The sequence below is a fragment of the Bos grunniens genome, chromosome 15 (assembly GCF_055505025.1).
Source record: "Bos grunniens cultivar Pamir isolate PY7600 chromosome 15, Bosgru_T2T1.0, whole genome shotgun sequence".
In the NCBI taxonomy this organism is placed as follows: domain Eukaryota; kingdom Metazoa; phylum Chordata; class Mammalia; order Artiodactyla; family Bovidae; genus Bos; species Bos grunniens.
The window spans coordinates 81,757,630-81,773,387 of NC_141179.1; the positions used below are offsets into that span (position 1 = coordinate 81,757,630).

General features: G+C 58.0%; 1 protein-coding gene across 4 annotated transcripts; it reads left to right on the plus strand.

Annotated features, from left to right (window-relative positions):
* The first annotated feature begins 781 nt into the window (after positions 1 to 781).
* SMTNL1 (smoothelin like 1) lies at positions 782 to 14,807 on the plus strand. 4 transcript variants are annotated; one of them, XM_086341747.1, is made up of 8 exons: positions 782 to 829; positions 6,164 to 6,825; positions 7,035 to 7,167; positions 7,485 to 7,536; positions 9,155 to 9,316; positions 9,468 to 9,582; positions 9,697 to 9,848; positions 14,559 to 14,807. In XM_086341747.1, the coding sequence occupies exons 2-8, from the start codon at positions 6,166 to 6,168 to the stop codon at positions 14,701 to 14,703; spliced, it is 1,419 nt and encodes a 472-aa protein (XP_086197873.1). In that variant the 5' UTR covers positions 782 to 829; positions 6,164 to 6,165; the 3' UTR covers positions 14,704 to 14,807. The 4 variants fall into 4 exon arrangements, with proteins under 4 accessions (XP_086197873.1, XP_086197874.1, XP_086197875.1 ...); XM_086341748.1 differs by having other exon boundaries at positions 9,158 to 9,316; XM_086341749.1 differs by having other exon boundaries at positions 6,164 to 6,810.
* The last annotated feature ends 951 nt before the right edge of the window (positions 14,808 to 15,758 follow it).

Here is a 15,758-nt window from a genome sequence, read left to right on the forward strand (position 1 = left end):
TGGTGGGGATGGTGCGGGGGGAGGGTTGGGGGAGCCCCAGCTTTGTAAGTCACAGCCCCCCTCACGCATTCTCCGAAAGCAGTCCCCTTCTTAGACCACAGGACCCCTGGAGAAAGTAAAGAAAGATGTTCTGTTTTGGGGAGCAAAAATCTCAATTCAGTGCAAAAATTTGCTCTGAGCCTACTGTGTCCCGGTCACTTCAGCACAAAATAGAGCTCGGTTTGTATCATCTGGACTCGTGAGCCATCAGCTTGGACCCTCTCCCTTCTCTCTGCCCCTCCCCCACCCCATCCATGGGGGGCCCCCAAGACAGGTCCGCATGGCAGCTGTCCACTCACCCCCTCCCTCGCCAACCTCCTGCAGCTGCTTTAGTCCAAGGATGGGTAAAGGGACTGTTTAACAGAGGGTAGAGGGCAGGGAGGTGCAGGACCTGGGCTCTGGATGGGCAGGGGAGGCCGGACAGCTGGCGACCATGCTCCACAGGGCCCCTGGGGCCTGCCCGGGCCAGGCGAGGACGAGGACGCAGGGAAGGAAACGGGCCCAGGATCGATGCGGCCCGGGCAGGCGGGAGGGCCCGGCAGTGATTGAAAGGTGCCACCTGTCGGCGCTCCACGGGAAACCCGAGCCTCCGGGTCCAGGGGGAGTGTTGTACCAACAGGGTAGTAAACAATGCTGGTCCGTGGCCCCAGGCCCTTGAAGTGGGGGGGTGGGGGGGCAGGTGGGGGGAAGGTGGGGGCTAGAAGCCCAGGGGCTTAAAGACAGCCCGGGAGAGACACCGCTCAGCTCAAGGAAGGAGACGGCTCCAGGACCCCAGACAGAGGCCCCCCAGGTAGGCGAAGCCCTGCACCGCTTTCCAAACAGCCCCTCCATCTGCCGACCCCTCTGCCCACCTCCAAGGGCAGGAGCCTCTGAGCTGCGCCCCCCGGTTGGAGAAATCCTCTCTGACTCTCTCCATCACTATGTCAACTCTTTTGAGCTGGAGGTCGGAGACCCTGGGGTGCCTACCAGAGTCGCCCCCAGGTGGCCACCCACCAGGACCTGATGGGCAGAGAGGGCCTCGGAGACTTCCCAGTCCAGTTGGGGTGGGAGGCGGCGTCTCTGAGCAGCTGAGGGGGGCATCTCCGAGGGATGTGGCTGGCTGGAGGACCACAGGAAGGCAGACCGAGCGGCAGAGGTTGTGGAGGTGTCAGCAGAGCCTCCCAGCACCGTCTCCACTATGTGGGGCTTGGAACTTGGGCTCCTGGCTACTTTGCCTTCCCGTCTGCCAAGGCAAACAGGAAGAGACAGGAGCTGCCACGGCGGACACAAAACCAGGGCAGAATGAAGGCTTCCCGGGCAGGGCAGGGGGAAGGAGGCTACCACGTACTTGGAAGCGAGAGCCGACCTCCTCAGCCACATCTGACTGCCCTCCTGGGGTCCCCCTCACCCGCGCTGGGCGCCTTCCACGGGACCCTGGCTGAGGAGCCACTGGGGGCAGCATCTCCGGCAGAAGATCTGGGCTGGTCGTCAGGAGACCTGGGTTCTACATACAGTTTGGCCATTTAATTGTCCTAAGCTCCACTGTAGTCAAGGGACTTCCACTCCCCGAGCCTCAAATTCCTCCATCTGTAAAACAAGGCCAATAACGCCTATTCCGAGGGGTACAGTGAGGAAGCAGGGAGGTATAGGAGGGTGCCCGCAGTGCAAGGTGTACAATTTTTAGTGCTGGTGTGTGTGTGTGTGTGTGTGTGTACACACCTGCCCTTCCCCTCCACCGTGCTGTGTGTGTGGCGCGTGGATGTAGGGTAAGATGGCTGCAGGGCTCAGCTATGTCTTAGCCTATCACTGCCACACTTTGAGGCATAAAAACGGCTCCTCATCTTACCGGTGTTCAGTTCTCTTTGCCTTGTCTTACCAACTAAATGCCCTCCTGGCTGAGTCAGGACCTTAATCTGGCCCAGGGCAGGGCGGAAGCCAACCTACACCGTACAAGCTGATGTATGCTGAGTCCTCCTTCCATGCCAGAAACACCCCCAAATACGTTCTATGCATTGGCTTTCTTAACCCTCCACCATCCCTATGAGGTGAGACCTATTTTTATCTCCAGAAGGCAAAACCCAGGCAGGGTAAGAAGCTTGCTCAAGGTCACAGTGGGAGCTGGGAATCCCCTTGTAGGAAGCTGAAGAATCAGTGATTTTCACCATTTCACCATATCACCTTCCAAACAAGAGCGCAAGGCAGGGATGGGGCGTGTTGACCATTTAGACCAGCATTCACTATACTTTCTTCTGCTAAAGGTGGCATTGCCCAAGAGGGCGGTAGATGCGCCTCAGGGTTGCTGTTCAGTAGCTCAGTCATGTCCAACTCTCTGTGACCCCATGGACTGCAGCACGCCAGGCCTCCCTGTCCTTCACCATCTCCAAGAGTCTACTCAAAATCATGTCCATTGAGTCAGTGATACCATCCAACCATCTCATCCTCTGTCATCCCCTTCTCCTTCTGCCCCTCAATCTTTCCCAGCAGCAGGGTCTTTTCCAATGAGTCAGCTATTCGCATCAGGTGGTCAAAGTATTGGAGCCTCAGCTTGAGCATCAGTCCTTCCAATGAATATTCAGGACTGATTTCCTTTAGGATGGACTGGTTGGATCTCCTTGCAGTCCAAGGGACTCTCAAACGTGTTCGCCAACACCACAGTTCAAAAGCATCAATTCTTCAGTACTCAGCCTTCTTTGTGGTTCAACTCTCACATCTGTACCAGGGAAGCCTGTGGAAACTAGGGCCTCCTAAGACATTAATCTGGAGAAGGCGATGGCACCCCACTCCAGTACTCTTGCTTGGAAAATCCTAGTGGGCTGCAGTCCACGGGGTTGCAAAGAGTCGGACATGACTGAGCAACTTCACTTTCCCTTTTCACTTTCATGCATTGGAGAAGGCAATGGCACCCCACTCCAGTGTTCTTGCCTGGAGAATCCCAGGGATGGGGGACCTGGTGGGCTGCCGTCTCTGGGGTCGCACAGAGTCGGACACAACTGAAGCGACTCAGCAGCAGCAGCAGGACATTAATCGGGCTTCCCAAGTGGTGCCAGTGGTAAAGAACCCGCCTGCCCACGCAGGAGGAGAAAGAGACTCGGGGCAGAGACTACCTCAGGGTAGACAAAGCAAAATGAAAAGAAAGCAAGAAAAAGAAAACCCAAGGCCAAATACGGAGAAAATGAGTTAAAGGAAGAAAATATGTTTGGAGAAAAATGAGTTAAAGGAAGCTAAACAAAGTTAAGATTTCTTTATCATGGGATATCTGGACTCTAAGTGCTAATGAAGCTGTAAGACTCTAAAAGGGTTAAGAGTAGGCTGTTTCTGGAACAATCTTAGCCAGTGAACACCCTCCTGCCGCCAGTGAAGCCCTCATTAATGTCTTGTTCACTCAGTTGTGTATGATTTTGTGGCCCCATGGACTGCAGCTCCCATGGACTGTAGCCCACCAGGCTCCTCTGCCCATGGAATTTTCCAGGCAAGAATACTGGAGTGGGTGCCAGTTCCTTCTCCAGGGGATCTTCCAGACCCAGGGATCGAACCCGAGTCTCTTTCGCCTCCTGCATGGGCAGGCGGGTTCTTTACCACTGCCACCACCTGGAAAGCCCTATTAACGTCTTAGGAGGCCCTAGTTTTCCACAGGCTTCCCGGGGTAGCTCAGCTGGTAAAGAATCCACCCGTAATGCAGGAGACCCCGGTTCAACTTCCTGCATCAGGAGGATCCCCTGGAGGAGAGAATGGCTACCCACTCCACTATTCTGGGGCTTCCTTGGTGGCTCAGCTGGTGAAGAATTCCCCTGCAAGGAGGGAGACCTGGGTTTGATCCCTGGGTTGGGAGGATTCCCTGGAGAAGGGTTAGGCTACCCACTCCAGTATTCTTGGGCTTCTCTGGTGGCTCAGCTGGTAAAGAATCTGCCTGCAATGTGGGAGACCTGGGTTAGGAAGATCCCCTGGAGAAGGGCGTGGCAACCCACTCCAGTATTTTTGCCTGGCGAATCGCCATGGACAGGAGCCTGGGGGGTTACAGTCCATGGGGTTGCAAAGAGTCAGACACGACTGAACGATTGAGCACAGCACAGTTTTCCACAGAACACAGTTTGCCAACTCGATCTAGACCGGTCCCATCTGTGTTGGAAGTGAAGACTCCCCAGAGAGGCAAGGAGACTCGCTGCGGTCCCAGGCTCGGGGCTGAGGTCGGGACAAGCTCCTAGCTCCTTGCCGATGGGCGTTCCATCTCCCGGCTTCATTGATTTCCCTCCAGCTTTAATTCACTGCCAGAGCTGTGAACCATGGGCTGTAGTGGGAGTGATGGAATTGAAGGGCAGCGTGAGCATCTTTGAAAATCCCAGCCCGCTTCCTGGGGAAACTGTGGGAGACTGAACCGGGGACCCCCAGGACCCGAATGGCTGGCAGGGACAGGGCCCTGGCCCTCGTATGCCCGTCTTCCTGCCTCCGTCCCAACTGCCCAGGTGCCAGCGGTACTGTACCCAGAGTGACGGCCTTGCAGGGGGCAGGAGGTATTTTTAGCCAGTGACAGCAATGTCTGCTTCTTTTACTGCCTGAGTCATGCCCTAAACATTATTCGGGGATTATTTTCTCTGTAAACAGACCCCCCAAGAAGGGCAGAAGGAGCTGGCTCTGTCCCCCTACCCAGCTATTTTCGTAGATGGGACAGCACAACCATCCTTCAGTGTCAGTGGGGAAGCAGTCCCAGCCTCCCTGGTGGACACCAAGATCTGCAGATGCTCTCGTCTCTCACATGAAATGGGGCAGCGTCTGCTTATAACCTACACAGTCCTTTCTGATACTGTTAAGTCAGCTCGAGATCGCTTGTAATACCCTGTACAATGATGACGTTATGTAAACAATTGTTAATAACAATGTAAATGTTACGTAAATAGTTGGAGCGGCTGCAGATTCAAGTTTTGCCTTTTGGAATTTTCTGGATTTTTTTTTTTTCAAACATTTTGCATCCGAGGTTGGTTCAATCCACCGAGCCCGAGGACATGGAAGGCTGACTGTACATACGGAGCTTGAAGAGGAAACCTCACGTTGAAGTGTCACGCGCTCCCTTTCCTCCCACCCCCGGCAGCTGGAGAATCAGACTTCCCTGCGGAGGTTAATCAGGGAGAGCACATATCTGTTCTTCACCAAAGGGAACTCTGCCAGGCCCAGGGCCAGCTCTTCGGAGACTCACACACAGCCTGGCAGAGACCCAGACCCCATGCAGGCCCAGGGCTCCCCAAATCTCAGGCATCCTTACGCCATCTCCGCGGCTTAGGTATCTCGTATCCTGCTTTCCTGAATATCTTCCTTCGAATTAGCTGATTTTAACTTCAATAAATGCATTTATAAAAGAAACTTTATATCACTATTGGAAACTCCACGTCACTGGCCAGAAATAGAACGTAACTGTAAAAATAAATCCAACTGGAATCAAAGCAGTCTTATTTGATTCTATCTAGAGACTCCTGTCTGCTTTGGGCTCTGAGCCTGCGGGCCCTGCGGACAGCTATCTCCATCAAAAGGGAAGAGGAGCAACTGTCCAGGGATGCGAGTGTCAAACTGTAACCACCTCGCTGACTTATTCAAAAAGGGGCCGAATCACTGAAAAGGCATTATGTGACTCTGTTTTTTTTTTTTAAGTGTGTTTATTTATTTGTCTTTAGCTGTGCTGGGTCTCTGCTGCTGTGCCCAGGCTTTCTCTAGTGGCAGCGAGTGGGGCGACTCTTCCCTGCGACGCCCAGGGCTTCTCTTGTGAGGCTCTCGGGCCTCAGTAGTCGTGGTCCGGGGCTTAACTGCCCCTCCACGTGAGGAATCTTCTTGTACCAGGCATCGAACCCATGTCCCCTGCGTTGGCAGGCAGATTCTTAACCACGGAACCACCAAGCAAGTCCTGACCCAGTGTTCTTTAAAGCCCAAGTCACAACCCACAGAGGACCGTTCGGTGGACATCAAGTAAACAGAGCTGGCCCAACACCCCATTTTGGGGGAAGTGGTGCCCTCCCCCTTCATTTAACCAGACGGAAAGTGGGTGCTGGTGTCTCACGTCCAAGCAATGGGGGCCCCGGGACTGAATTGAAGGCGTCCCGACTCCAGGGCCTTCACCTGGAGAGAGGGGGCATGACAGGGTGTGTCTGTCTTCTCTTTCCAGAGATGGAGCAGAAGGCGGGGAAGTCCTCCGAGGACGGGGCCACTGTCCCCCCAGCCGCGGAGGCCCCGGAGCCCGCGGGAAGTGGCGGCTCTGCGGAGGAGGAGACCGCAGGCCCCGCTGAGAGCGCCGCCAGAGCAGGGCCGGCCACGGCGGGACAGCAGGAGCGGGCCCCGGCCGAGGACGCCGTCTCGGCTGAATGCCAGGCAGACGGGCTGGGTGAGGTCAAGGCGGAATCCCAGGGGGAGGTTGAGCTTCAACAGGAAGACCCGGGGCAGGGAGAGACCGCTGCGGCCCACGGGAAGACCCACAGGAAAGACCAGACCGACTCTGAGCCCGCGGGGGCTGAGGGAGACAGGGAGACCGCGTCGGCCTCTGAGGAGCAGAGCGCTGATGAGAAAGAGGCCAGGCCGGGGTCGAGGGAGACAGTCGACGCGAGCAGAGAGGTCCAGGCTGAGCCAAAGCAGGCTTCGGGGGCGCAGGAGGCCGAGGCTGGAGGCGGGGAGGCTGAAGGGCCTCAGGAGGAGGGCGGCAAGACCGAGGAGCCCCACGCTGAAGCCCGGGAGGAAGCCGGCGCACCAGCGGCCCAGCCTGACTCTCCGAAGGCCGCCGTGGAGGACGAGGCCAAGCCCGAGCCACAGGAGGAGGAGGTGACGGAGCGGGTGGTGAGTGAGGGAGTGGAGAGGAGGGAGGGGGCCCCACGGCAGTCCAGAGTCTCCCCCAAGTAAGCCCCTGTCCCGCTTTGTTCCTCGGGGTAAGTCCAAGAGCCTGGGTGGCGGCAGGTGGCGGAAGCCGTGCTTGGCCCCAGACTGCCTTCCAGATCTTTCTGAAGCCTCAGGCAGGCAGGAGCCCACCCAGGGTGCATTTGTTCCAGGAGCCAGGCAGTCCTGATGAGGAGCAGGACCAGGGCGCGGGGGCAGAGGCTGAGGACGGGGCAGGGGGGCCTCCCAGCTCCCCGGAGGGATGGCCCGAGAGCCCCACAGAGGAGGGCGGCAGTGCCAGCCCAGGTGAGGGGGCGCCCCGGAGCCCACCTGCTGCTGGGCCCGCCCTGGGGGTGAGGGTTGGGGGTGGGGAGGGGCCCAGGAGCCCACCTTGCTGCAGGGGCCACCCCAGGGGGGCATTGGGTGGAAGAGGGGGGCCAGGAGCCCACCTGCTGCACTGCCCACCTGGGGTCATGCGGGGCCCCCAGGAGCCCACCTTGCTGCAGGGGCCACCCTGTGGGGCTTGTGGGGGGAGAGGGCCAGGAGCCCACCTTGCTGTAGGCCCTGCCCAGGGGGCACGCCGGGGTCGCCCCGCTTCCCTCCCTCCTGTTCCTCTCCCTCAGAGGGGCTGAGCCCAGACACCGCTGCTTCTGAAGAACTCGGTCCTTCAGCCAGGTAATGTCAAACGCTGGAGCCCCAGCTCCCCCTCCACACCACAACCTGCTCCCTTTGAAGCCTGCTGTCCCCTGAGACTGGGCCTCCAGTGTCTAGTCTCGAGATATGCCAGGAATATTGCTGCCCCCTAGCTCAGGGCAAGCCAGAGAATCCCAGGGACGGGGGAGCCTGGTGGGCTGCCATCCATGGGGTCACACAGAGTCGGACACGACTGAAGCGACTTAGCAGCAGCAGCTCAGGGCAGAGCCTGGGAAACGAGGAGAGCTGGAGCGGGGAGCAAAGGGCAGTGGGGCATCCCTGTTTGGCCTCCCACCCACTGCTGGAGAAGCCTCCTCTCCAGCACCCCAGGGCTCTTCATGGGAGCCCCAGTCTTGTCTGTCTCCGCAGTCTCAGCATCACCAGTCGCGCGTGAGCAGAAAGCCTGAGTTTGGACAGCAACACTGCCACTTGTCTCGGTCGCTAGGTTGTTCCTGTCTGACTCTTTGGGACTCCATGGACTGTAGCCCACCAGGCACCTTTGTCCGTGGGATTTCCCAGGCAAGGGTACTGGAGTGGGTTTGCCATCTCCCCTTCTAGGGGATCTTCCCGACCCAGGGATGGCACATGCGTCTCCTGCCTTGGCAGACGGATTTTTTTTTTAACTACTGAGCCACTGGGGAAGCCCCGCTGTCTGATCGTGGCTGTATCACTTCCCCCTCCTCCCCTGGGAAGTGGACACAGTCAGGGTACCTGCCTTATAGGCTTCTTGTGAGGCTCAGATGACGTCTGTGTATAAAGCACTCAGCCTGACGCCTGGTGCCCGAAAGGTGCTGGATAACACAAGAGCCCTCCTCTTGCCAGGGCACAAATTTTGTCGTTAGAAAAGCCTTTCTTTATTTCAAGCTGAAAGTCACCTCCGTGTGACCTCCTTAGGGAAAGGTGCCTGGTGAGCGTTCACATTCCCCTTCTTACAGAGGCCTCAGACCCACCTTGTCAGGTACTGTCCCCACTATACAGACGAGGAAGCTGAGGCTCAGAGAAGCGACCTGACAGTCCCAAGTTGCTGTTCAGTCACTAAGTCGCACCTGACGCTTTGTGACCCCATGGACTTCAGCACGCCAGGCCTCCCTGTCCATCATCAACTCGTGGAGTTTTCCCAAACTCATGTCCATTGAGTCGGTGATGCCATCCAGCCATCTCATCCTCTGTCGTCCCCTTCTCCTCCTGCCCTCAATCTTTCCCAGCAGCAGGGTCTTTTCCAGTGAGTCAGCTCTTCGCATCAGGTGGCCCAAGTATTGGAGTTTCAGCTTCAGCATCAGTCCTCCCAGTGAATATTCAGGGTTGGTTTCCTTTAGGATGGACTGGTTTGACAGTCCCAAGATCACATGGCAAATAAGAAGCCTAGGTAGGACTGGAACTTAGGTCAGACCTCAGATGTGCCCTTGTTCTAACCTACGCAGTCAGACTGAACCTCATTCTTTCTCCCCAGCGCCTCCCAGTGCTGGGCCTGGAGGCACGTGTGTGAGGCTGGGACTGTAGCTCTGTAGCCTCTTGGGCCCGCAGGGACCACTGCCCAGCCAGCGTCCTCCCTGTAGAGGAGCGTCCTAGCCCCCCTCATGCTCCTCTGAACGTTTCCAAGCAGTGACTCTTCGCCCAGCGATGTGCCCCAGAGCCCCACGGAGCCCCCTCCCTCAGAAGAGAAGAAGAAAGAGAAGGCGCCAGAGCGCAGAGTGTCCGCTCCTACCCGGCCCCGGGGACCCCGAGCTCAGAACCGCAAGGCCATCGTGGACAAGTTCGGGGGGTAGGATTCGGGCGAGGGGCTGGCGGGGCTGAATTGGTGGGAGGATGGGGCGGAGGAGCAGCCCGAGCCCCAGAGGGACATCTGATGGGCCCTACCCCGACCCGGGAGGACTGCCGTCTGATGGGACCCCCCTTCCCGCCCCGTTGCACAGGGCGGCCGCGGGCCCCACGGCCCTGTTCCGGAACACCAAGGCGGCGGGCGCGGCGGTGGGCGGCGTTCGGAACATGCTGCTGGAGTGGTGCCGCGCCATGACCAGGAGCTACGAGGTGCGCGCGGCGGGCGCAGGCGGCCACGCCGGGGGCGGGCGGCGGCCGTGCGGGGCTGGGCTGGGGTCCGGCGGGGCTGGGCGCAGGCCCCTGACGCGGCTTCCGGCCCCGCAGCACGTGGACATCCAGAACTTCTCCTCGAGCTGGGGCAGCGGCATGGCCTTCTGCGCGCTCATCCACAAGTTCTTCCCCGACGCCTTTGACTACGCGGCTCTGGACCCCGCGCAGCGCCGCCACAACTTCACGCTGGCCTTCTCCACCGCAGAGTAAGCCCGGGGGCGCAGTGCGGCGGGGACCGGGGGCCGAGCCGCAGGGGCCCTGGGGAAGGACGGTCAGGCCGAGCCCATGGCCACATCTCCTTGAATCCGACAGGTGCTTCTCAGATGCGGGGAACTGGTGGAGGACGGAGCAGTGGGTGAAACCGACCAAATCCCCGCTTGCCTGTGACTCCTATTCTATTTTACATTATTTTATTTTTTGGCCGTGCCCCGTCGCATGTGGAATCTTAGTTCCTCAAACAGGGATCAAACCTTCACTCTTGGCGTTGGAAGCAGAGAGTCTAAATCACTGGCCCACCAGCAAAGTCCCGTGACTCACACTCTAAAGAGACAGACAGCAAATACACATACATGCGGAATTAAATGTGAGGGGACAGGCAGAGAAAATGCAGGCGGGTGAGAGAGAAAGGAGGGGAAGACTGGGAGTTTGCAGGGACCTGGGGCCAGATTCTGACCCTGACTTTTGTCAGCTGTGTGATCTTGGGTAGTCTCGTTCACCTCTCTGAGCCTCTATATTCTGACCTTTAAAATGGGCGTGACATTCGGCAGGGCTGTGATGAGAATTAATAGTTAAAGGCCCTATCACAGTGCCTAACCCATGGCAAACATTTAAAAAAAACAAAACCCCTAGTTGCTGTTCCTATACTAAAATGAATGATATCACAATTGATACATATTTTAAAAATTAATTTAATTTTGGCTGCACAGACTTTCTCCAGGTGCAATGAACAGCAGCGACTGTTTTTCGTGTGGTGCTCAAGCTTCTTTTGTCCAGGCTCTAGACTCTGGCTGGCCCACAGAGTTAGTTGCCCGGAGGCATGTGGAATCACCCCAGACCAGGGACTGACCCCATGGTCCCTCCACTGGCAGGCGGATTCCCAACCACAGGACTACCAGGGAAGCCCCTGTGATGATACTTGTTATCCCCTGTGGGACCCGGAGGGAGATTTATTGCTGAGGTTTACACAGCTGGGTGCCTGGGCCGCAGAGGGATGGGGAAGGGGTGCACTAGACAGGAGGGGCGTGAGGAGCAGCGGGGCCCAGGGAAGACCCTGAGAGGCGAACACAAGGCTGCCGGGCGGTGGGGAGCGGAGGCAGTCTCCGCACCAAAGCCCCAAAGCCGGACTGGGCCAAAGGCTTCTACCTCTGTCCCCGGAGAGGCCGGCCAGTCCCCAGCGGCCTTGAGGCTCTCCGGGGCTCATACCTGGCTCACACATCCTTTCCTGCCTGGGGGAGGCTTCTGAGCCACCCGGTCTGGGCAGAGGGTGTCGTCCTCCAGGACAGCTCTGAGGCCTGGGAAGGGATGGCTGAGGGCACTTCTGCAGGCCCGGAGCATGGGGCAAGTCACTGGGGATGCTGCCAGCGTCTTGGTCCGGGAGGCCGAGCCCTCTGAGCGAGTTCAGGCCTGGCCACCAACCCGTGGAGAAGCCTGGGGCAGCCACCCTCCCCTCTCTGGGTCTGCGTGTCCCCATCGGCAAAATCAGATGGCTGATACTGACCGGTGCTTTTCAAATGGGTCCTTCACCCCACCGGCAGCTTCCTCAAACAAAACAGTAAGAGGATGCCCAACACAGTAAACAGATTTAAGGGTGGCCTTTGTAGGCTTGGAGGGGCTCCTGGAGCACCCCAGATCAGTGTCCAACCCCCTTCCTAAGATGATCCTGAAGCATATCTCCTGGGCCCTCGGGCACCAAGGATGCCATCTGAAAACTCCCAGACTTGGTGCTCCAGAATCGCTTCCCAGGGGCTCAGTGATTTAAAAAAACCCGCCTGCCAGTGCAGGAGACACCAAGAGACCCAGGTTCAATCCCTGGGTCAGGAAGATCTCCTGGAGGTGGTGGTTTAGTCTCTAAGTCGCGTCAGACTCTTGAGACCCACGGACTGTAGCCCGCCAAGCTCCTCTATCCACGGGATTTTCCAGGCAAGAATACTGGAGTAGGTGGCGGTTTCCTTCTCCAGGGGATCTTCGCAACCCAGGGATTGAATCCGGGTCTCCTGCACTGCAGGCAGATTCTTTACCGAAATGGCAACCAGCTCCAGTATTCTTGCCTGGAGAATCCCATGGACAGAGGAGCCTGGGAGGGCTAGAGTCCGAGGGGTCACAAAGAGTCAGACACGACTGGGTACACAGGCATGCATGCGGAGTTGGTGCTCTGTAAGGCCCCTTCCAGTTTCACGTTATCCTGCCCTGGGGTGGGGGTGGGGGTGGCCGTGAAGGGGTCGGGAGCCCCATGTCCTGCTCTGAGCTCGGAAGCACCTTTAAGGGCCATGACAAGCCACGTGAACCAAGCGTGACCAGATGCCAGGCGTCCTGCTAAGTGCTTCCCTTGGATTGTCTGATTTGACGGTCACGACGATGCTTGTGTGGCTGCCAGCAGGGAGTTATGGGAGGTTGGTGCGGGAGGGCAGTGGCCAACCCGGCCCTGGAAAGGGGAACTCCTGGCCGGGGCTGTGAGCTCTCGGTCACCATCAGAAGGGCGTGTGGCTTGGCCCTGACCAGGCGTCCCTGGCCTGTGGGCCAGGGGTCATTGTCCTCCTGCGGCTGCCAGGCTGTGCGTGTGTGGCCGTGCCATCAGGCATGTGGGATCTTAGTTCTCTGACCACGGGAGACCAGGGCTCACACGTGCGCCCCTGCCAGTGCAAGCTCCAAGCCCTGACCGCTGGACCACGCGGAAAGTCCCTTTCCCTCGCTCTCTGACCCTTGGCAGCTGATAGAACCTCTCCCAGGGCTGGGTATGAAGATGAAGTGTGCAAAGTAAGGGGCCTGGCCACAGCTGGCTCCCTTCTAGAAGGCTCCTCTGATTCCCCGGGAGCCCAGCGCTGGGCCCCTGGGGGGCTTGATTAGTGAGCTGCTGGAGGAGCCCGCCCCGGCTCCCCAGGCCCAGTGGGAATGAAGCGTTCGCCTCTCCTGGGTGGAAACCGCACCTCGAGCCACACCCAGGAGCCGGCAGCATGGCGGCGTTGGTTGCGGGGAGCTCGTTCGGGGCCTTGAAGCCCTTTGGTCCGTGCTCCTCACCTGCCCCCAGGCCCATCTGGCTCGGCTCTTGGTCCAGCTGACTCAGCCCTGAGAGGATGCCCGCCGGGACCCTGGTGGCCCCTCCCGCCGGCACCCCGCGCGGTTGGGTGGCGGAGCCTCCCGGGGCTCGGCTTCAGGGCCAGGGTGCCAGGCCGTCCAGCGGCCTGCGGCGGAGTCCCAGCTGTGCCGCTCACTTTGGGCAAACCACCAAGATGCTGCGTCTCCGGCTCCCCTTCTGCCGGCTGAACACAGAGGAGTGGAGTGAATGAGGGCATTCAAGAGAAGGCATTTAGAAGCTCCCTGCTGGCCTAGTGGTTTAGATCCCAGGCTTTGACTGCCCTGGGCTGAGCTGGGTCCTGTAAGCTGTGCCGTGTGGCCAAAAAAACAGAGGGGAGAGAGAAACACTTGATAAGGCTCCTGGCACGTGGTGGCAAGGCCCCAACAGTGCTTCGACGAGATGGTCGGCCTCAGCGAGGCCAGGAGTAGCCCGTGGTCCCAAAGAGCAGCTGGGAAGTTAGAGAAACAGGACTTGCTGCTAAGTTCCGCGCAGTTGCTCAAGCTCGCTTGCCTCAGGACGCTTGCACCTGCTGTTTTCTGGAACCCCCTTCTTGCAAATATGCACCCGATTTACTTTCCCGAGCTTAAAAGTACTCTTTAAGAGAACTTTTCCTATTAAAAATCCCCTAGGGGAACTCCGGGCTTCCCTGGTGGCTCGGATGGTAAAGAGTCTGCCTGCAGTGTGGGAGACCCGGGTTTGATCCCTAGATCGGGAAGGTCCCCTGGAGAAGGAAATGGCAACCCACTCCAGTATTCTTGTCTGGAAAATCCAATGGATGGAGGAGCCTGGTCAGCTACAGCCCATGGGGTCGCAAAGAGTTGGACACGACTGAGCGACTTGTCTCTTTCTCTCTGTCTTTGGGAATTCCCTGGCAGTCCAGTGGTTAGCACTCTGTGCTCTCACTGCTGAGGGCCCAGGTTCAATTCCTGGTGAGGGAACTAAAATCCCAGAAGCTGCGAGGCACTGACAATAAATAAATAAATGCCATCACCAACATATTACAAAAGCAAATCCCCTTGAACACAAACACGTCCAGTCCTTCCCCGCCTTATTGTTCTCTGTAGCATCGCTCGTCCTCTGACGTACCATCAATTTCTACTTGACGACTGCCTGTGTTCTGCCACGAGAACGTTGATGAGAATGGGGGATTCTTACTCTGTTCAGTGTTGAACTCCCCAGAAGAACACCTAGCACGTGGCACCCCTCAGTGCATGCACAGAGCCTGACTGAGGCTGGAGAGTTGAGGCTGCAAGCCTGCACTCTAGCTGGGATTAGCGTTCTGTGCTCTTCACTCTTCCTGCGGGGCCTGTCCTTCCCGAGGACAGACACAGGCGCACACAGATGGGTGGGTTACCTCAGAACCCCACACCGGAGGGCCCCACTCCCCCGTGACGACACGTGGGGCAGTGGAAACACGGGCTTTGGAATCAAGCCACGCTGAGTCTGAGTCTTGACTCTGCTGGGCCTCAGCTGTCTCATCCGTACATTGGGATAGTTGCGCTGCTGCACACAGTCCTGCGGGCTTCATCCTTGGGGGGCTGCCCCACCCATCCCTTAGACCCCCACCTCTTCCCCTGTGGGCTCTCTGATCCCCACCTCTCACCCCTCCCCGTCTGCCCCTCAGGAAACTGGCCGACTGCGCCCAGCTGCTGGAGGTGGACGACATGGTGCGGCTGGCGGTGCCCGACTCCAAGTGCGTCTACACCTACATCCAGGAGCTGTACCGCAGCCTCGTGCAGAAGGGGCTGGTGAAGACCAAGAAGAAGTGAGGGGCTGGCCGGTGCTGGCCTGGAGGCCCCCTTCAGCTCCACGGAGGCGGCGGGGCTGGGCAGGCGCCCATCTTAACTGCATTAAAGGCTCTTTTGTAAAATCCCGTCTGGCTCCTCGGGGCTCCCTCCCTACCCTGCTGGGAACCTCTCACTCTGGGATAAGCAGCCTCGGCTGCCTGCTTTCCTCACCTGAGGTGATTTTCTCAACAACTGTGACAGGCATCTGGGACAGGACAGTGCACTGGGTCTCATCGCCAAGAAGCTGTGCGTCCCTGGGCCAGTGAGAGAACCTCTCTGAGCTTCAGTTCGCCATCTGAATGGGGATAATAGAGGCTCAAAATCCCACAGGTGCTGTGAGGGCTAAATGGGATTACGTAGGCAGTATCACCGGCCCAGTGGTCATGATTTTGAGCAAACTCTGGGAGACAGTGGGGGACGGAGGAGCCTGGCGTGCTGCAGTCCACGGGGTCAGGGTCAGACGCGACTTAGCCATCTAGCGACTAACAACACGGCAACGAAGGACAAAAGGCCCGGCCGGGGCCGCCACGTAAACGCTCTCTAAGCAGTGGCCAAGGTGATGGCATCCTCACGTTTCCAGCCACGGGTGGCACTTTCCCACATCTTTTCCCCTCTTTCCACACTTCTAGATTAGGGAATTCCAGGACAGGGACTGGAGTAGAAGATTTTCTAGAACTCTCACTCAAACTAGGCTCGTGGGACCCGGAGGTGATTTCTTTGACTCTAAGATACTCCATGTTCTGTCTCTGAAAAGCCAGTGGTTTGGGGATTTCCCTGGCAGTCCAGTAGTTAAGAACCCACACTTCTACTGCAGGGGGCATGCGTTCGATCCCAAGTCAGGGGACTAAGATCCTGCATGCTGTGTGGTGCGGCCAAAAAAATGAAAAAAAAAAAAGGCCAGTGGTTTTAGAAGCTCCTCCAGAAGCTCCTCCTTTGTGCTGAGGTAATCCCTGAACTCTGGCTGAGGTTTTGTTTCCGTTTTTCTGCTGCTCACTAGAGATGAGCCTTAGAGCTGAGTACACTGCTGCAGCTGCCTA

What these genes read in the sequence shown, in the direction of transcription:
- SMTNL1 (XM_086341747.1), top strand. Translation starts at nt 6,166, where the DNA reads ATGGAGCAGAAGGCGGGGAAGTCCTCCGAGGACGGGGCCACTGTCCCC. An exon ending in AGGAGGTGACGGAGCGGGTG is followed by an intron (nt 6,826 to 7,034) that starts GTGAGTGAGGGA and finishes CATTTGTTCCAG; the next exon opens with GAGCCAGGCAGTCCTGATGA. An exon ending in GAACTCGGTCCTTCAGCCAG is followed by an intron (nt 7,537 to 9,154) that starts GTAATGTCAAAC and finishes AACGTTTCCAAG; the next exon opens with CAGTGACTCTTCGCCCAGCG.